Source organism: Calliphora vicina, chromosome 4, assembly GCF_958450345.1.
Source record: "Calliphora vicina chromosome 4, idCalVici1.1, whole genome shotgun sequence".
Lineage (NCBI taxonomy): Eukaryota > Metazoa > Arthropoda > Insecta > Diptera > Calliphoridae > Calliphora > Calliphora vicina.
The window spans coordinates 21,554,731-21,577,358 of NC_088783.1; the positions used below are offsets into that span (position 1 = coordinate 21,554,731).

Consider the following 22,628-nt stretch of genomic DNA (forward strand, 5'->3'; position numbering starts at 1 on the left):
AAAATAATGTATGTATGCAAACGGTCTGCTATCAGGTCATATTATCATAATGTCCTAATATATTATGATAGTTTAAACTAATTTTTGTTGTGTTTCAAACAAAAAAGTTCTTAACTAATAAGACACAGTTCAAATGTGTTTATTCTTTTGTCATAACTATTATAATATATTAGGACATTATGACAATATGACCGTGTGAATACCCCAAATATTTAATTTATTTGTTGTAAATGTGTACAACAATAGTAAACAATATTAAACACAATCCTAAAGATATCATTGAAGAAATGAACTTAATATATTTTAAAAACAATTTAAATTTAAAATTAACCAAAAAGAAAACCATTGTGCAAACATTAACATTATTGGATAACACATTAATCTGGAAGGCTGTTGTTTAACAAAAGTTTTGAAAAACTTAAGTTATTTTTGACAATCATTTCAATATTGTGAATACTTCCAAATAAAATAATGTGGTGATCTTGTCCAATATGGCAACAATTTTGTTCTGATTATATTTTCCTGTCTGCGAACTTAAATTTAAATATTTCAATCTAACCTTAAAAGATTTTTAATGGAGTACTTCTACTACACAACCATATTAAACACAGAAATTCCCAAAAAGTTTTCCCTTTACCACACATTTCGTTACTTTCGATAATTTGTTTTTCATTTGTAAGTCTTTCTTCATTTTGTTTGTGCAAAAATAAGTGAATGAAATTTGCCACTTACCCAAACTCAAATCGTAGGCGCAAATATAATCGGATGTTGTAAATTGATACGTTAATGTTGTTTTTCCAACACCGGATGCTCCCAACATGGCAATTTTATACACGGGTATTTGGGCTTTACCACCAATATTACCGCCTCCACCAGCTCCTCCACCGCCGCCGCTGTTCGCACCACTTGCATTTATTTTATCACTTTCAAATAAAATATCACCAGACGTACGCGAAGCATTACTGAAATGAAATACAGGGGATGAATGAAAGAAAAAAAACAAGGCAAAATATTATATTAAAATGTATTTTTACTTCTTTTATCTGTTGTTTTTGTAAAACTTAAGTCAATTTCTTATGAAATTTGCAGAAAAATGAATTAATAATAATCATACGCCAGCTGTTACTGAGATGAGATTTACTATAATGTTGCCACAGGAAGTGATTTTTATTTAATGCATTCACTTCGTATGTGTTATGTAACGAGGATAGAGAAAATTGTTTTGTTAAATTTGTTGCCAAATTATAGATACCATTTGGCTTTCGTAATGTTACATAATGTTATTGTTAGGATTTTTTAAAACATTTTCCTATAATAGGCAGGAAACAAAATTACTTATCACTTCCAAAATTTGAAAGTGAAACCTTGTATCGAGATTCAAATTTCATCAAAAACTTGTTTTTAATTTTGTAATTTTTTTGTTTAGAGAGACAGACAGATAAATCCATGCATTACACAAGGCAACAAAATCGAAAAAATTTTAAAGGCTTTTTAAACCACTACACAATTTTAATGTATTGTGGTTCCAGTAGTAAAAAAAATAAGAAAAATTATAAATTTTTTTAGACGTTTCTTCACATAATTAAAGATAACTCAAAAAGGATTAGTCCGATGTTATTAAAATAAAACATTTCATGTCGAAAGTCTCATTCGAATCGAAAGAAAAACATTAACTACTCAATTTTATGTATATCAAACAAAAACAAAAAATTTTGTGAAAATGAGCGATTTCACTTAATTGTGAATAAATTCGAAAACAATCAACCGATTTTTATAAGCGATATTTTATTTTGTTCCTATTACATGTTGTTTTGCGATAAAGCAATAAATTTTAACAATTTCTGCCGTTTTCGATTTTTTCGTGATTTTTTTAAAACAAAAAATTTCTATTTTCACATAAAAAATATATTTTTTGCTTCAATTTGTTATTATAACTCCGAAACTACTGAGCCGATTGCGACACAATATACAGTGGGGAGCTCAAATGAGTACATGTTTCTATTGTGTGCAATTCTTATAGAATAAAAATAAAACTAATAAAGCAAATCCAAAATTTTTTTCTGTCATTTATTTTATGTTTAATATATAACAAAATGAATTACAATTCAAACAAAAAACATCCAGTTCTAAATAAAAAAAACAGACAAAACTAAAATAACTCGCATGTACTCAATTTTGCACCCCACAATAACCTTAGGGAAGAATTGAATTTTTTAAAAAAAATTTCAAAATCCTATATTACGTAAATAAAATTTTACACGCATTGGCATATTTTCTATAAATTTTTCATTAACTTTTTTTGAAATTCTCTCTCTCTCTCGTGCTCAATCCGCTGTTAAAGCTCGTACAAATTGGTAGGAGTTAATCGGTATTGTTTCAACCGCCAATTCACGATTCACTAAAAATTCTCAATAGGATTGAACTCAAGACATTGAGCTGATAACTGCATTAAAAAGAAATTTTTCTAGGAACACCATTCTTTACGATTTTTGACGTGTGTATTGGGTCACCATCCTATTGAAAAATTACTTCTTCTGCGGGATAGGCGTTATAATCTACAAAGTCAAAAGACGAATGTGAAAAAGACAAAGATGATTATGTATTGAGGTCGGTATATCGAACTGGACACTATTTCGGTAAAAATTTTGCTCACTAAACCATTTTTCAAAGTTTTTGATGAGTGCTTTAATTCGCCGTCCTGCTGTAAAATAACTTGTTCGACATGATTGGCGCTCTTATCTACAAAATCGGAATGGCAAGTCTATAAATTCGGTATGATTAGTCTTCAATATACGCAGATAGTCTTCTTAACTCATTATTTCACCGATTTTTTCAAAATTGGTGACACAGTAAGGAAACAGTAAAACACGGTAATGATATGGGGTTGCTTTATATGGTGCCACCTTGGACCAATGCAAAGAATCAATGAAATAATGGGAAAAGAAAACCATCTGCGTATTTTGCAGACTCACCATACCGATTTTGTAGTCTCATCATCACGTTTTTGTATATAAAAGAGGAAATCCTGCAGAAGAAGTAATTTTTCAATAGGATGGTGACCCAATGCACACGTCAAAAATTGTAAAGAATGGTGTTCCTAGAAAAATTTCTTATTAATGCAGTTATCAGCTCAATGTCTTGAGGTCAATCCTATTGAGAATTTTTAGTAAATCGTAAATTGGCGGTTGAAACAATACCTATTAACTCCTACCAATTTGTACGAGCTTTAACAGCGGATTGAGCACGAGAGAGAGAGTATTCCAAAAAAAGTTAATGAAAAATTTATATAAAATATGCCAATGCGTGTAAAATTTTATTTAAGTAATAAAGGATTTTGAAAATTTTTTTAAAAAAATGCAATTCTTCCCTAAAATTATTGTGGGGTGCAAAATTGAGTACATGCGAGTTATTTTAGTTTTGCCTGTTTTTTTATTTAGAACTGGATGTTTTTTGTTTTGAATTGTAATTAATTTTGTTACATATTAGACATAAAATAAATGACAGAAAAAATTTTTGGATTTGATTTATTAGTTTTATTTTTATTCCATAAGAAGTGCACAAAATAGAAACATGTACTCATTTGAGCTCCCCACTGTATATGTGAAAATTTGTCAATAGAATGGGGAAAATGTTTTCAAAATTCAATTAATCGAAAGAACAACATTAACCACTCAATTTTATGTATATCAAACAAAAAACTAAAATTTGGTGAAAATGAGCGAATTTACTTAATTGTGAATAAATTCGAAAACAATCAACCGATTTTTATTATCGTTATCTCATTTTGTTACTATTGCATGTGGCTTTGCGATAAAGTAATAAGTCTGGAAAATTTTTGCCGTTTTCCATTTTTCATGATTTTTTTAAAACAAGAAAATTTGCTATTTTCACGTAAAAAATATATTTTTTGCTTTAATTTGTTATTATAACTCCGAAACTACTGAGCCCATTGAAACGAATTATATAAACGGATTAAAGGTTATGTAAATTTCAACTTTTCTGAGTTTATATTAATAATATCGGTCTAACGCATTTTGAGTTATCATTAAGGAGATACTTCTAACAAAATTTACAATTTTACTTAACAATTTAAAAAAAAAAACAAGTAAGAACCATATAATACCCTACACTGAGTAAATGTGCAAAAACATTTTTCTTTTAAAATATCAATAATTTATATTCGTGACCGATTTTCGGAAGTGGTTCTTATATGGGAGCTAAGACAAATTATGGACCGGTCACCATGAAATTAGGTCGTGTGATTTATGTCTATATGGAAGTTATTTATGTTGAATTTTGTGTGTATACCAACATTTTTAAGAGACTTATGCACGTTAAAGTGATTTTCGGAAGCGGGCCTATATGGGAGCTATGACTAATTATGGACCGATCGTAACAAAATTTGATGATATGAATTTTGTATATATAAAACTTATTTGGAGCGAAACTTCTGTAGATACATATATAACTTAAACATTTATGACCGATAAAGTTCAATTTCGGGAGAACATTTGTATGTAATGGCCCGATTTCAGCCAGAATCAATAGGCTTGGTCCTTAGGCGGAAAAAATTATATGGACCAAATTTTGTCGAAATATCTTCAAAATTGCGACCTGCACTTTGCGCACAAGGTTTACATCGACAACCAGCCAGCCAGACGGACGGGCGGTAATTACAAGTCAAAAGTGATTACAAGTCGATCGGTATACTTTAAGGTTGGTGTTAGATTAATATTTTTGGGCGTTACAAACATCTGCACAAACGCATTATACCCTCTCCACTATGGTGGTGTAGGGTATAAAAATAGTACCATTTTTGTACCTAGGCAGACATGATGCATCAAATCTATATAGTGGTTATTCAAGCCTTTTTTGCTATTGACCAGTGTTATGTTTTGTGTTATTCATAATGATCATAAAATAATTTAAATACTCACCTATTATGTCTATCTTTACCACTATTTGAGGTACCCGTTGAGGTCACTGAATTAATTGATCTAGATCTGCGACTTCTAAAAAATAACAAAGTAAAAAATAAACAAATTTAAATTTGAAATATTATTCATTGCATTAAATATCAATACAGTATAATACTCTATATTTAACCCACATACCTTAAAGAATCTCCTAAATTACACACACCATGTGAGGTGATACTAAAACTACGCAATCGATAGTATTCCAAGTCCAAGTCAGCACAATGTATGGCCTGGCGGCGGGTATCGGCTAAACGGGGCTGCCATTCAAGAAATCCAAACAAGAAGAAAAAAGAAAACAAATAAAAACTTTTTTTAAACTAGAAAAATAGTACATATGTATATAGGATACATATATTTAGAAAAGGAAGCCTTGGTAAGACAAATAAATATGTATGTAAAGAAAAATATATAAATATTAAACAATTTTTGTTCTTTTGTTAACAGGTAGTAGTAGTGCATCTATATATTTATCCATGTACTCAAGCATAGTCTGACTCACGTTTAAATAGTAGTGTAAACACATGTATGTTGGTTCAGTGTTAAAAGGGTCATTGCACTTTTACGAGACTTTTATGATCCCTCTCTAGAGTAAATTGAAACTAAACTTTAGTTTAAAGGAACAAAAAAAAATAGAAAGGAAAAATGCACTAAAACTAATACACTTTTAAAGTATACAAAGTGCACAAACTCAATACGGACAATGCACATATGTACATTAGTAAAGGCTCACAGGGAGGTCACAAACTGAAAAGGACATAATTGTTTTACAACTTTTAACGCAGGTCGACAATAAATTTTACAGTCTGCAATAAATGCATGAGGAAATTTTGCAAATAATTTAATTTAAAATGAAAATTTCTCTTTATATTATAATCTATATAAATAAAAATCAAATGTCGTTCGTTGGTAATTGCATCAGTAGAGAACAGCCGAACCGATTTATACAATTTTTTTTTTAAATGTACGTCATTTTTTTTGATTTAACTCAATTTTTTATATAAAAACTCAAAATATCTAAATTCGCGTTTAATCAAGAAAAAGAGCCCGATCTGTGAACACTCATATTTCTGACCAAAATTCGATGTTTTATATAAAAACTCGAATTATCTAAATTCGCTATTATCTTGGCCAATAAGCGTTTAATCAAGAAAAGCAGCTCGATCTGTGATCACTCATATTTCTGACCAAAATTCGATTTTTTATATAAAAACTCAAAATATCTAAAATCGCTAATAACTTTGCCAATAAGCGATTAATCAAGAAAAGCAGCTCGATCTGTGATCACCCATATTGCTGACCAAAATTCGAATTTTTATAGAAAAACTCAAAATATCTAAATTCGCTAATAACTTGGCCAATAAGCGTTTAATCAAGAAAAGGAGCTCGATCTGTGATCACTCATATTTCTGACCAACATTTGATTTTTTATATAAAAACTAAAAATATCTAAATTCGCTAATATCTTGGCCAATAAGCGTTTATTCAAGAAAAAGAGCTCGATCTGTGATCACTCTTATTTCTGACCAAAAATCGAAATTCGCTAATAACTTGGACAATAAGCGTTTAATCAAGAAAAGCAGCTCGATCTGTGATCACCCATATTGCTGACCAAAATTCGAATTTTTATATAAAAACTCAAAATATCTAAATTCGCTAATAACTTGGCCAATAAGCGTTTAATCAAGAAAAGGAGCTCGATCTGTGATCACTCATATTTCTGGCCAAAAATCGATTTTTTATATAAAAACTAAAAATATCTAAATTCACTAATATCTTGGTCAATAAGCGTTTAATCAAGAAAAGGAGCTCGATCTGTGATCACTCATATTTCTGGCCAAAAATCGAATTTTTATATAAAAACTCAAAATATCTAAATTCGCTAATAACTTGGCCAATAAGCGTTTAATCAAGAAAAGGAGCTCGATCTGTGATCACTCATATTTCTGACCAACATTTGATTTTTTATATAAAAACTCGAAATATCTGAATTCGCTAATAACATGACCAATAAGCGTTTATTCATGAAAAGGAGCTCGATCTGTGATCCCTCATATTTCTGACCAAAATTCGATTTTTTATATAAAAACTCGAAATATCTAAATTCGCTAATATCTTGGCCAATAAGCGTTTAATCAAGAAAAGAAGCTCGATCTGTGATCACTCATATTTCTGACCAAAAATCGATTTTTTTATATAAAAACTCAAAATATCTAAATTCGCTAATATCTTGGCCAATAAGCGTTTATTAAAGAAAAAGAGCTCGATCTGTGATCACTCTTATTTCTGACCAAAAATCGAAATTCGCTAATAACTTGGCCAATAAGCGTTTAATCAAGAAAAGCAGCTCGATCTGTGATCACTCATATTTCTGATAAAAATTCGAATTTTTATATAAAAACTCAAAAAATCTAAATTCGCTAATAACTTGGTCAATAAGCGTTTAATCAAGAAAAGCAGCCCGATCTGTGATCAGTCATATTTCTGACCAAAATTCGATTTTTTATATAAAAACTCAAAATAATTAAATTCGCTAATAACTTGGTCAATAAGCGTTTAATCAAGAAAAGGAGCTCGATCTGTGATCACTCATATTTTTGGCCAAAATTCGATTTTTTATATAAAAACTCGAAATATCTAAATTCAATAATATCTTGGCCAATAAGCGTTTATTCAAGAAAAAGAGCTCGATCTGTGATCACTCATATTTCTGACCAAAATTCGATTTTTTATATAAAAACTCGAAATATCTAAATTCGCTGATAACTTGGCCAATAAGCGTTTAATCAAGAAAAGGAGCTCGATCTGTGATCACTTACATTTCTGACCAAAATTCGATTTATTATATAAAAACTCAAAATATCTAAATTCGCTAATAACTTGGCGAATAAGCATTTAATCAAGAAAAGAAGCTCGATCTGTGATCACTCATATTCTGACCAAAAATCGATTTTTTATATAAAAACTCAAAATATCTAAATTCGCTAGTAACTTGGCGAATAAGCATTTAATCAAGAAAAGGAGCTCGATCACTGATCACTCATATTTCTGACCAAAAATCGATTTTTTATATAAAAACTCAAAATATCTAAATTCGCTAGTAACTTGGCCAATAAGCGATTAATCAAGAAAAGGAGCTCGATCTGTGATCACTCATATTTCTGACCAAAAATCGAAATTCGCTAATAACTTGGCCAATAAGCGTTTAATCAACAAAAGGAGCTCTGTGATCACTCATATCTCTGACCAAAATTCGATTTTTTATATAAGACCTCAAAATATCTAAATTCGCTAATAACTTGGCCAATAAGCGTTTAATCAAGAAAAGGAGCTCGATCTGTGATCACTCATATTTCTGACCAAAAATTGATTTTTTATATAAAAACTCAAAATATCTAAATTCGCTAATAACTTAGTCAATAAGCGATTAATCAAGAAAACCAGCTCGATCTGTGATCACCCATATTGCTGACCAAAATTCGAATTTTTATATAAAAACTCGAAATATCTGAATTCGCTAATAACTTGGCCAATAAGCGTTTAATCACAAAAAGGAGCTCGATCTGTGATCACTCATATTTCTGGCCAAAAATCGATTTTTTATATAAAAACTCGAAATATCTAAATTCGCTAATAACTTGGCCAATAAGCGTTTAATCACAAAAAGGAGCTCGATCTGTGATCACTCATATTTCTGACCAAAATTCGATTTTTTATATAAAAACTCGAATCATCTAAATTCGCTAATAACTTGGCCAATAAGCGCTTAATCAAGAAAAGGAGCTCGATCTGTGATCACTCATATTTCTGGCCAAAAATCGATTTTTTATATAAAAACTCAAAATATATAAATTCACTAATATCTTGGCCAATAAGCGCTTAATCAAGAAAATGAGCTCGATCTGTGATCACTCATATTTCTGACCAAAATTCGATTTTTTATATAAAAACTCGAAATATCTAAATTCGCTAATAACATGGCCAATAAGCGTTTATTCAAGAAAAGGAGCTCGATCTGTGATCACTCATATTTCTGACCAAAATTCGATTTTTTATATAAAAGTTCGAAATATCTAAATTCGCTAATAACTTGGCCAATAAGCGTTTAATCGAGAAAAGGAGCTCGATCTGTTATGACTCGTATTTCTGACCAAAATTCAAATTTTTATATAAAAACTCACAATATCTAAAACCACTAATAACTTGGTCAATAAGCGTTTAATCAAGAAAAGGAGCTCGATCTGTGATCACGCATTTTTCAGACCAAAATTCGATTACTTATATAAAAACTCAAAATATGAACATTGATTCACATGTATTCTGTTGTTGCAAGAGCTTGAGTTTTTGACAACAAACATAGGTTCTTTGTCTCTCAGTAGCGCTTCTATGTATAGTTTATTATCTGTCCTATATGACTAAAAATTATCATTCAATAATAAGCTTCATTTCAAATTTCAAACCGCTTCTCACAAATTCACAAATCGAACACAAGCATTTTTTTAACTTAAACAGGACAACGTCTGTTGGGTCAGCTAGTATTGTAACATAATTTATATTCGATCGGACCCACTGTGCGCCATTTACAAACTTCAACAATTTATTAAGCATCAGTAACAGCTTGAGGACAGTGACAAATCTGTCAATTCATACGTTTCGTTGTCCATTATGCGACAGGAGCCTTATTTTATGAAACCTATTTCATTTTCTGATTTAATTTCATGACAGTAAAACTGTCTCACTATAAAAAATATCAGTCATTTTGAAAGTCTTAACAACAAATTAGATAGAGATTGACTTTTTAAAACGTAGCCCTAGCTGTGCATTTTTAACAAATACAAAGCAAAAATAATATTTTTCGACTTATAACTAATGAAATGGTTGTCCACATGGGGTCAATCGCCAATCCTAGAAAAATCACTTGTTAAAAAGACCGATCATATCGCTGGTCATGGTAAATTTTCATTACACATTCCATTAAAAATAGGCATCATTTGCTGTACATATTTTTTTTTGGATGCAACCTATTTTTTTTGCAACAAATATTGTTTCTTTTATGTGGCAATTTAAATAAAATCTGATATTGTGATTGTGTTCGGCCGATTCGTTGAAGAACAAAAGCCATGGCAGGCAAAAGTTTATTGCCAACAATAGAGATGCTTGAAAAAGTTTTTCATGGAAACCTTGTTACAAATTTTCTAAAGGTTAAATATTTGAATGATTTTTGTACTTTTTCATAGTTTATACAAAAAATAAAAAAAATAAAGTAAACATCAAAGTTTAAAACCGTGAAATAAAGACATTTTACGAGCGCAGTTTGCCAAATATTATTGTTATGGAAAATACTAATAAATAATGTATATCTTAGCAATTTTGTTACTGAGTTGAAATATTTAAGATTTTGTTGCATATATCCTGAAATCATTAATCTTGTTTATGTTAGATAAATTTAACTTCTAAGTAAAAAATGTCTGCAATATTTAAAACCCTTAACCATTATAAAATATTTAAAAACTATTTCATTACAATTTATGGTCACTTAATAACTTTTAAATCCCCGGCTTTTTTTACCTTGTTTGTCTTCATTATTCATATGTACATACAAGAGGAAATAAACGAACAACAACAAAAAAAAGAACACAAACAACAGGATAGAAAATTACAAATTCAAGGATTAGTCAAACAATAAAAAAAATGGAACAGAAGAAAAGAAAAACAAAAACATAAAAACAGAGGACCATTTTTTATATCTACTTCAAGGTAAAAAGGCAACAAAATAAAATAATCCTCAGACTCACCTTTCTGCTCTCTGCCGGCATGCTGGAGGTACGCATACGTTGTCTTTGCCTGCTGCCCAACTGAGCAATCGTTGCTGAACTGCCGCCATGTATAAGACTCGAACCCACACCAGCGATACGTTCATGGGGCACAGCAGTAGGTGAATCCAAATCACCATCAGCATGTGGAAACTGATGGTCATTTCTAGTTCTCATGCTGCCACCACCACCACAATCTCCAGTTGGTGTATCGGCCACATATGGTCCATTCGGTGGTCTGCCATCACCACAACACACTGTTGATGTGGGTGATGCCGTTGATGTTGTGTCCTCTAGCAACATGTCAAGTTCTGTTGTGTTTATGGCACCACCACCACCACCAGCATTTGTCGCTGATGCTGATGAAGGCATGTGACTATTTATACAACCAACCAGGGAGTTGGGTGCATAGAGGGGTGAGGTGGCGGCCGAGTATTGAGGTGAGACAGCACCTGACATGGCTTGTTGAAATGTTAAAACACCACCCGTGTCAACTGGTATCAAATTCATGCGTGCAGGTTTTGTATGTGTCACTGGCGATTTGACTAAAGCAATGCGATCACTGTGTGATAAACAAGAGGAGAAATTTGAAGAAATGCATTAAAATAGTGTACAAGATAAAGAAAAGAAAATAAAGAAATTGTAAAATTTATTTTTTAGGCAGCGATTTTCTATGCTCCCAACATAGACAACAACTAGATAGGTAACTGAGAGCCAAAAACCTAAGACTGTTGTCAAAAACCTAATTCATGAGAATGTATTGCATGTATTTTGATTTTGTATCACCCGTATGTGTGAAAAGAGAGTAATTTTTTACTCTCTCCTTCCGTTCTATGCGTTTATTCTATGCCTCCCAAGGTCTAAAATTATTCATTTAACGAATGTTTACAAAAATGTTGAGCTCTATATAACGAATGTTGAGAAAAATAAATTAAAATCAAGCGAAAGATAAAATTTTTAACATTGACAATTATATCAAGCTATGGCTCAAAAAATCTTCGGTCTTTAAATAATGTTGTGTTGGAAAGCAGTTTTATTATTGACTAGCTGACCCGACAGACGTTGTGCTGTCCAAGTTAAAAAAATGCTTGTGTTCGATTTTTGAATTTGTGAGAAGCGGTTTGAAAAGTTAAACAGAAATAAAAAACGTATTATTGAATGATAATTGTTATTCATATAGGACATAGAATAAAATATACATATACTACGTTTATACGTAGCCTATTCGCAAATTCAAATTATTTGCAATTAACTAACTCTCTGTTTATATGTCACTTTTGTTACGGAAAATTCTTATTTTTTTAAATACAAAAATTAAAGAATTAAAAATTCTTGATTGTCTTGCAATCCATTTAATGCAAAAACGCAATGAAATATTTAAAAAACGAAAGAAATACTAAAAATATTAAAAAATATGGCAATATTTAAAATCTTATTTGCAAATAGTGTCGTTAATCAGGAATTGTTTTCGTGAGTTAGCTATTTGCAAATAAAAAATTAATTCACTGTTTATACGTCTAATTTGTCTACTTTCAATATATTTATTTGCGAATAAGTCGTGCGTATAAACGTAGTAATAGAAGCGCTACTGAGAGACAAAGAACCCATGTTTGTTGTCAAACACTCAAGTCCTTGCAACAACTGAATTCATGTAAACCAATGTACATATTTTGAGTTTTTATATAAGTAATCGAATTTGGTCTGAAAAATGAGTGATCACAGATATATCTCCTTTTCATGATTAAATGCTTATTGGCCAAGTTATTAGCAAATTTAGATATTTTGAGTTTTTATAAAAAAAATCGACTTTTTGGTCAGAAATATGAGTGATCACAGATCGAGCTCCTTTTCTTGATTAAACGCTTATTGGCCAAGTTATTAGCGAATTTAGATATTTTAAGTTTTTATATAAAAAATCAAATTTTGGTCAGAAATATGAATGATCGCAGATCGAGCTCTTTTTCTTGATTAAATGCTTATTGGCCAAGTTATTAGCGACTTTAGATATTTTGAGTTTTTATATAAAAAATCAATTTTTGTTCAGAAATATGAGTGATCACAGATCGAGCTCTTTTTCTTGATTAAACGCTTATTGGCCAAGTTATTAGCGATTTTAGATATTTGGAGTTTTTATATAAAAAATCGATTTTTGGTCAGAAATATGAGTGATCAGAGATCGATCTCCTTTTCCTGATTAAACGCTTATTGGCCAAGTTATTATCGATTTTAGCTATTGTGAGTTTTTTTTATATTTTTTATAGTGGGCGTATTAGTGGACGTGGACAATTTTAATTTATGTAAAAACTTTTGTGGACTATGTATTGCGAACATTAAAATAAGTTAGGTAAATCGGTCAGGCGTCCTGCGATTTTTTATTCCGTCAAAACCTTAGTTGGGATATGACCAACATTTTTAAAAAAAATTTGTCTAAATCGGTCCAGCCGTTCTCTACTGATGCAATTACCAACGAACGACATTTGATTTTTATTTATATAGATTAAGTGAATTCGCTCATGGATAATGCTACCAGATAAAACGTGTGCTCAAGCTACAGAATCTAGTTTCCCAGGAAGTAAGTTATCAAAGGATAGACGACTAACAATTTTAGTTTGCACTATTGTATCTGAAATAAAAATGATTAAATCTTTTCTTCTTGGAAAGGCAAAGGAACCACCGCTCTTCTCTTAACAAAGTGTTGTTGTAAATTATCTTCATTCAAATAATGGATATTCATTCAAACGTGGATATTTTTAAAGGTATAATCAATTTTAGAACCGAAATCCCTCCCAGTGAAGGCTGTGGTAAGTATAGAACAATTAATATAAAAAACGATAAATCTCGATATAACGAATTTTTCAATTCAACGTTTGGAACTGACAACATATCGTTGCGTTTCTTAATTCTACTTTAAAAAAACCACAATTTTCGAACTACATTTCACCTTTTAAATAATTATTTTTTTTTTTTGTATTTTAGCAGCAAATTATTACAAAAAGAAAAACTAGAATTTATGTACGTGCTGGAAAAGTTTTTCTTTAATTTTTCCCAAGACATTGTTGTCGTTTTATTAGTATTATCGATGATGTTATTGTGGTAATTCATAATTTGCATGTTGCACAACATCAGCTAAAGATTGTTGTACTCGTGCCACATAAATGGACGTAAATGGGGGGAGTGTTACTGAAAACAGCAATGTGCTAAAGTTTTGAGAAAAACACAGCAAAATATAATGCGTAGTAAAAGTCATACAAAAGAAATGTATAAAAAAGCTGCTGTTATAAAAGCTTAGGCAGTTTCTTATAGTTTTACGTAGTAAGTTTTTTTTTTTGTTTGTGTATTGTAAGTATTTTGCTTTTAATATAAATAGCGGAAACGGAAACAACTGCCATGGCTTAACAACCGCATATAAAAGAAAATGCAACTTCATGTACTACTAAAACTACAGTAAATTAACATTAAATTAAGACCGATTTTACAAGATTATATTACGATTTCTTTATAATTAAAAAAAGGGAAAAGTTAAATCTAACAAAAAATATTTTAGAAAAACCAAAAGCAGTAATTGGTCATAATTATTGGTTAAGCCAGTGTAATCTGGCAAGCATGACAACAATTGTTGAAACTAATTCAAATTTTGTTTTGTAAACCACAACTAAAAGTTGTTTTCAACATTTTCTGGTGCGTGCCATCATTGTTGCACTTACAACTAACTCCTCCACTAGCTTTCTCTCACTCTTTCTCTTTCACTCCTATACTCTAATCAGCACAAAAGCTAAAATGCTGTAATTATTTTTAGTTTTAAACTAATTAAAATTAACATTTTTGTTTGCACAATAAGTTTCAAAGAAACAAATATTTAATTGCTACATGACTTAATGGGATGATGGTGCAAGGGCGTTATGAAACAAAAAAAAAATTAAGTTTAAGAAATAATTATCAGTAATAATGAAATAAAGGTTTAGGCACAACAAAAATAAATATTATTGAACATTAAGTCACTGACGCAAAATTTTCAATCCCGAAATCACGGAAAATTGTGCGAGAATTCCCGGGAATTATTTTCCTTAGTTTTAAGTGATGTTTTTTGAAGTTGACTTTCTCTAAAAGATGCTTAAAGTAGCAAAACAACTGCAGAAGATCCATACAAAAAAAATTATTTAACCCAAATAGACCAATAACAAGTTCATTAGTCAAATTATTCCAAAAACACGTAAATGTTCAGGGCTGTCACAGAATTCTATTCCGATCGTAAGTGGAATTGTTTGAACCACCTTCCATGGAATTGAATTTTGGGTTTTCTTCAAGTTATAATTAACAAATTACTGTGTGTAAAAAAAAACCACTACGTGATAAAAGACCAAAAAAAGACCCGTGTATCCCAGTTTTGCCCAAAGTCATGCACTTTTTTCTATGGGCCCTCAAAGATTTGGGGCCTCGGTGTCATTTTTGCAGAAAAAGGATCATTTTCTCAGGCTCATATCTTGCAAACAGTTCGGAATTTTGATTTACTCTCTGAGGCAAAGTTGTAGCCCTTGTCATAAAGAACAAAAATTGTGAACATACAAAATCAAAAAAACTTCATCTTCAAGATCAAAATCGCAAAAAACTTAAAAAAAAATCGAAATAAAATTTTTTAAAGCTGCCTAAAAGTATACTTTAGTTAATAATAGTTTATGGCCCAAACCACTTGACCTACCTAAACGGCGTTAAGAATCATTCCTATGTTCTAGAAAGTTGATAACTGAGATCTTAGGTACATTTTTGTACTGGATTGTTTCTTTTAATTTTGAACGGTTTGTTACCTATGGACTTGAACAGGGGAAAAAAGGTAAAAAAAATCATATTTTTTAAGGTTTTTTGCGATTTTGATCTTGAAGATGTAATTTTTTTGCTTTTAAATGTTCACAGTTTTTGTTCTTTATGACAAGGGCTAGTACAAATTTGCCTCAGAGAGTGAAATTAAATAAAATATTTATTTTTTTGCAAATTAACAGTATTAATTGGAATCTAACGAAGGTAGAACCGATAAAAATTACAAATGGTGACTAGCTTGTATATAACCAAAATGAGAAATCGTGTCAGTTTATCTCTTTATATTAAATTTTTATTGGATTTCTTTTATTTGTATCCAATTACGTTTTAAAACCAAAGAAATTTTTTAGCTTTTTAACGAAGACTACATTCTTAAAATTTAATAATATGTTCTAGGCGACAATTCCCGATTACCCGGGAAAAGAAAAACACTAACTGTCAATCATTTTGCAATCGCATCAGATTTATTATCACAATTCTTCCGATTGACCCCACTGTGGCGAATTTGAACGGAATTATCAGGGTTTTTGGGACTAGCGTATGCACGGAGCCTATAGTTGGAGTGTTCTAAAGCACATAAATATTTATAAAAAAAAAACAGAATTATACTGTTAATTTTTATTATAAAAACTTTGTAAACTTGTGTTATTTTTAACTGCATATTGGTAAGATTTTCAAATATCACATAATGGAAATATCTTAGTCGTTCTCTTGTTTTGTATTTCATCTCAATTCTCGCAATTAAGTTTTTCTTAGAAAAAAAAAATGTTAACCTCAGCTAAATTAAGGAAATTACAAAATGTACTCTCTTGCAATGACACTAAAGCGCTTTGGTGTCATGTCATAAAAATTCTTAAAATTCTATTAATAAATAATTTAATTTCAAATTATTTACGTTCACATACTAACTGCCAGGCAGTTTTTCAAGTAGTCAGTGTATCCCTTACAGGACTTACCCCAATTTTTATAGTTTTATATCATTTGACACTTATGTAGCCATTGTAATGCAAAAACAAAGTCGAATGGTTACTTTATATATTCCAGATAAACCAGCGTGAAGTCAATTGTCACTTTAGTATATCAAAATAAGGATTAGTATATATTTCTTACTGTTCCATTAATTATATTTCTATTTAAGGATTAGCTACAGAACTTACCAATACTATATTTAATTATCTGGCCAAATCACTTTTCAGTCTCCCAGAACTACTGGGTGCTTCAGATGACTTTTTTTCTATACTTTAAATTATTTGTGTGTGAGGAAGGCAAACAAAATATTTTAATTTATTTTATTGATTTTTTTTCCATATCCTGTTTGGATGTTAGCTGTTGAATTGCTTTTTCGCTATGATTGATTTATTCTTGAAAAATTCATGAAATTTTAATTTTATTTGGTTTATTTAATCAAATTAGTTTATGGGAAATAAAAAAAACAATTTTAGTATTTCAAAAATAATGAATTTGGGGCAAACAGGCATTAAATATTTCAAAGGGAAAAGAAAATAATGAAAACATATTAGTGAACATTCAATAGGCTATAAAAACTATAGTCGAACTGTAGTTCAAGAACTTTATCGCATTCATGAATAGGCTTGTCATACGCATAAACATTAGTCGTAGTTTAAAATAAAAAAATATTCGATTAATAATTGTCGATTAATCGAGAAACTTGAATCAAGTTTGTGCCAAGCTTAATTCATTTATGATATTTAGAATCATTGGCTGTATGACTTAAAAATGCGGAATTTTTAAAAATGTTTAGCTTTTAATTTGAAATAATTTCTCATCTTTCTGCTCATCTTTTGAGGCCATTAACAAATTAAGCCAATTTCGGATACTCTGTTCCAAAATATCCCAGAGAGAGAGAGCGTTCTGCATCGATAGAAACAAACATTTTATAGCGTTCATGCGTAATTTCTTACATATAAAATCGTCTTTCAAGGTTTATCGGCTTCTATTCCTATGGTACCAAATTTCCTTGTTTTTGGATGAATCCTGCTGCTCGCAAACATTTTGAAATTGCAGCTTGAGTAGCTCCCAATGATTTTGCAAGCTCTAGTTGAGTTTTACAACAATCTTCATGGAGTAATGCCTCCAATGCTTTTTTTGTTGGCCTGGGCGGTCTTTGAATTCAACGTTAAAATTAAGGAAGTAAAGCAAAACTTCCCGCATATGATGCATTGTTGGCACAAACTTCGACATTTTCGAAGCAAAACAAAAAATGTTGTTGATTACACTATAATGTTCCATAACTATGTGAGAATAAATGACAGATATGTACCCTTCAAAATGACATATAAGTTTTTAAAACTAAAACCGCATTCAAAAGATAAATCCCGAATTTTTAAGGCATACACTCAATAGATATCAGCCCAATGACATAAGCGCTGAACGAAGTATATTTTTTAGCCAACAAATCGAAAGCGCAGTTTTGTTTAGCCAGTCCTATGAACTACATGACGTATACTTAATTATTATTGAATATGATATTAAGTATTCGTCTCATATATTAAGTTTGAATAACTACCATAATATTGTTTTAACCCTCCGTTAGTCGCAATCATTTTCAATCGAGACTAGTCGCAATGTATCAAATTGATATCAATAAAAAAAATGCGCGTTCGGAAGTAATCTCTTCACTTTTTATTTCGAAAACATAAAAACAATATTAAATGCAATGTATTTAAAAGAGTAATACAAAAAAAATTGCAATAAAAATATTATTTTATCAAAAAATAGCTTAAAATTTATGGTGATTAAAAACGTTTACAATAAAAAAATGTTTGCCTGTATCAACCAGATCAGTTGCACGGTGGTCAATTCCGGCTAAAAATCCATAACTTCTTTATTTCTTCATAAAAATGTTTGAAAGTTGGTATTTGTATTAAGAATAACATAACCGATCGATCGATAAATATTGGTTTGTCCAAAAAAGCATGGACTTCTAAAAGTATCAAAAAAAGTGCATGTAAGTGTCTGAAATTTAGTCCAAAATTAAAGATTAAAATATGTGATCGAAAAAAAATTGGTCATTCTAATTTCGGATTACATATACATACATGGTTTGGCCAAACGTTCATGGACGTTTTAAAAGTATCGAAAAAATTAGGTTATTCATGTAAATGCCTGAAATTTAGTCCAAAAAAGAAGAATAGTAAGTGATTGAAAAAAATGGTCGTAAAAATTTCGGAATACATATACAGGGTTTGGCCAAACAATCATGGACGTTTTGAAATTATCGGAAAAATTAGGTTATTCATGTAAATGCCTGAAATTTGGTGTACATTTAAGAACAACACACTTGATCCATCTAAAAAAATATTAGAAATTGCATACAGGGGTTGGCCAAATAAACATTGACGTTATAAAAGTATCGAAAAATGGCTTCAATTAGGTTTATAATTAAAAATAACATAAATGATCCATTGAACATACAAATACATGGTTTGGCCAAATCAGCATAGACATAAATAACTCTCAAACTTACATAATTTTTGAAATTGACAAAGAAAATACAAAAAAAATGTGTAAAATATGAAGGCACTGAAATCGTTCTGAATTCGTTGGAATGACTGATAATTGCTGCCGAAATTTATATTACTTACTCTTGATACTTTACAGTATTATATGTAATTTTCACCTAACCTCTAATAGCCAATTTTAATTTGTTCTGGCCTTTCAAACTTTTTTTTAATTTAGTTTCTATAGATTTAAAACTAGTTCCTAAGCACTTCACTTTTATATAAAAAGAACACGAAAAAACTCCTTAATAACTACGTGGAATGGTTAACTGCTAATTGTTTTATAAAAAAATGTGCTAATTTGCAAAAAAAAAAAACTGTAAAGAAAAAAGCACATGCTACTTCGATTCAAAAGTAAAAAAAAATTAAATTTTTCTAATATTCAAATGACAAGAAAAAACCTTTGACTTTACACAACTATAAATAACCATATAGTTACGTTTAGAAAAATTTACCATCCAAATTTTATAAAAATTAAAAAACAGAAAAAAAAAATTGTTGGCCGGAATTTACCACCGTGGATTGTTGCTTTTTAAGACTTTATTATAATTTTTCCTCTTTTTAAAAACAATCAATTGTAATACAAACAAATAAACTACTTAAAAAATAAACTATTGTACAACAATTTCATTTGTAAGTCTTAAATTTTCCAAAGGTTTTCCTAAAGCCTTATTTATAAAACAACCTTTCAACAACCTTGATTAATATGTATTCCTCATCTCCACCACCTGTTTCTAATTTCGTTAAGCATCTTTGTAGCAGTAGCTTCAAACAAAAATGCTGCCTTTCGTCTTTCCTCCTCTGCATTTGCCATAAAACACTATAAAAGCAACCTGATTACATTACAAAGATTGCACAGTGACAAAGGACGACAATGGCAAAGAAATAAAGAAAACTAATCTTCAATAATGATGCAATTGTTGTTCACACGTTTACGTTTACAATACGCAGCTACACAACGAAGCCCTAGTCATGTATCCAAGTATGTATAAAGGCTTACGTGGAGAGTAAAGTAAATGGACCTTGGCAAGTCTAAACAAAGAAATTGAAAATTACACAGTGATACAAAATTGAAAGAGAAAAATATGTAGCGGTGTTATCATGTAGTAATTCTATGTTACAGAAATACTTAGAGTTTTTCTCGATTACTTCGTTTTAGTGAAAGAACGATATTTATACTCTACACCACCAAAGTGGGAGTCTAACACCCACCCTAAAGTATACCATCACTTTCTGAGTCTATTAAAGGAAGTCCTTCCGTCTGGCTGTCTGGATGGCTGTCCATGTAAACTTTGGGCGCAAAGCTCATGTAGCAATTTTGAATATATTTATATCAAAACTGGCAAAAACCGGTCGATTATTTCACATAGCTCCATACAAATGTCCTCTTGACTTTAAACTGCCGTCGCTCAGACATCTTCCAACCGATTTTCAAAAATGTGTTTCAAAGACAAAACTCATATCTTTCATGAAACTGTATTTACATGAACATACTTATAATGTTTTGAAGTTGTGACTTTAATAATATCGTTACTTCAATAAAATGCTCGGGATAAACTATTAGTATTTTCGGACTCCAACAAAACAGAATTGCTACATGAGAACCCCTGCTTATTTTGCATTCATTTTGTATTTTTGTGTTTCTATTTCAGACTTTTTGTTTGCTAAGCAAATACTGAACAAAAAAAAATAAATATCAACTAAAAATTGTAATGAAATAACAAAAAAAAATTAGCAGCCTTACCGCGTATTACTGTGAGACAAAGTGCCAACATGAGTGCCATCATTCATCATATTGCCTGACGAGGCATTTGCTGTGGCTGACGTTGACGCCGACGTTGCGTTCTGATTGTATGTAAAATCAGCTGTAAGAAGATTTGCCACAATAGACGACGAACGTCTTCTATTTAAGATGGGCGACTTTTGTGCCCGTATCGATTGTAGATTATTTCTCGTCGACGAGGTACTCAAACTATTTGCATGCGTGTTGATTAAAGTTTCATTTAGTTTATTAAATCCTGTACCTGACAACAAACCCACACCACCTATGCCGCCTCCCCCGCTTACATGGGAGGGTGAGTGTAATTCCATAAAGCCCGAGCCCGAGGCAAATGTACCATTAGTATTGTTGCTGGAGCTGTTGCATGTAGCCGCCGCACTATTTCCCATGCCAATTGTGGTCATATTGAAAGTACTGCAACTACGATTGGCCATTCCCATCCCACCGTCGACTAAACCGCCCGCAGTGCTGCTGTTGCCATATGGTGTAGCTGTTGTTGGTTGTGACGTTGATGATGAGTAATGATTTAGTGTTGTTGTAGATGTTATTGGTCCTAGAGGATTTGCTCCACATAAATTTGATAGATTTGTACGACTGCCATGTAACAGACCACTTTGTTGTTGGATTCTTTGTAATGCCGTCTCTTTTGTATGATATGCACCCAGACCAGCATTTTTAGGTGGTTGTGGTAATGTTCGATGTATTTGTTGCTGCTGCTGCAATTGTTGCAATTGCTGTTGTTGCTGCTGCTGCTGTTGATGCTGACTATTGTCTTTTAGTATTGATTTCGGTTGTATGGTGGTGGAGGAGTTTTGTTGTACCACATGTATTTGATGGGCGTTTTGCTGTTGCTGCTGCTGCTGCTGTTGTGGTTGTTTTAAAATTGGTTTTAGAATATTGTAGGGTATATTTGTTGTTGTTGGTGTTGATGATGTTGTACTGATGGTATCACTTTCATCACAACTGGCATCTGCAAATTGAAATTGTTAAATGTGTCAGTAAAATGAGAAGCAAGAGAAATGTACATATATTCAATTTATATCATGTTTTTTTTCGTATTATTTATGAATGAAGGGCTGCATTTATTTTTCTTAAATTTATCCATTTCATTGTGGATCGGAGTGCAAACTTAAAATAAATAATTTTAGAATTTTAGAACCCAAAGTTAATGATTCAGAATGTTGATACTAATATAAATTCTATACATTCAGTCGGCTCACGAAAATGTCCAAAAAAAAATTTTTAAATTTGTTTATTATTTTTTTAAATTTATTAGCTAAAAAAATTTTATGGTAAAAAATTTTTTTGGTGAAAAAATATTTGGATTAAAAAATATTTTTCCTGATTTTGACCCATTGTAGATCCGACTTAATATGTCGTTATATACATCGTTGCAAAAGTCTTTGATATCCAAAAATAGGTAAAAAATCGAGGTTGCCTGGTTTTTTCCATATATTTCAGCCATTTTTGGTGCTATTTTCTCGATTTTAAAAAGCTATCGAATCGCGTCTATAGCGGATATATTATTATATAAATCATGCATGTTAATTATTTAGGGGCTACGGAAAGTTGATTTCAACATACAGACGGACATGGCTATATCGGTCGCAAATGGAATGCCAAACTTTATATAGCCTTGCCACTCATGGCGAAGGGTATTAAAATAAAACTCAATTTTATTTTCAATCTCCATTAAATTTAAAACCAAATTTCCCAACCCAATTTT

General features: G+C 30.8%; 1 protein-coding gene across 1 annotated transcript in view; it reads right to left on the reverse strand.

Moving 5' to 3' along the window:
* Positions 1–22,628, reverse strand: part of LOC135959037 (putative mediator of RNA polymerase II transcription subunit 26) — a 147,260-nt gene that overhangs the window by 21,067 nt on the left and 103,565 nt on the right. Inside the window, exons 4-8 of the mRNA XM_065510030.1 lie at positions 20,867–21,872; positions 10,772–11,351; positions 5,115–5,236; positions 4,938–5,012; positions 733–962 (exon numbers count right to left, since the gene is read on the reverse strand). Of these exons, the coding sequence (XP_065366102.1) occupies positions 733–962; positions 4,938–5,012; positions 5,115–5,236; positions 10,772–11,351; positions 20,867–21,872 (2,013 nt within the window). The remainder of the gene's footprint in view (positions 1–732; positions 963–4,937; positions 5,013–5,114; positions 5,237–10,771; positions 11,352–20,866; positions 21,873–22,628) is intronic.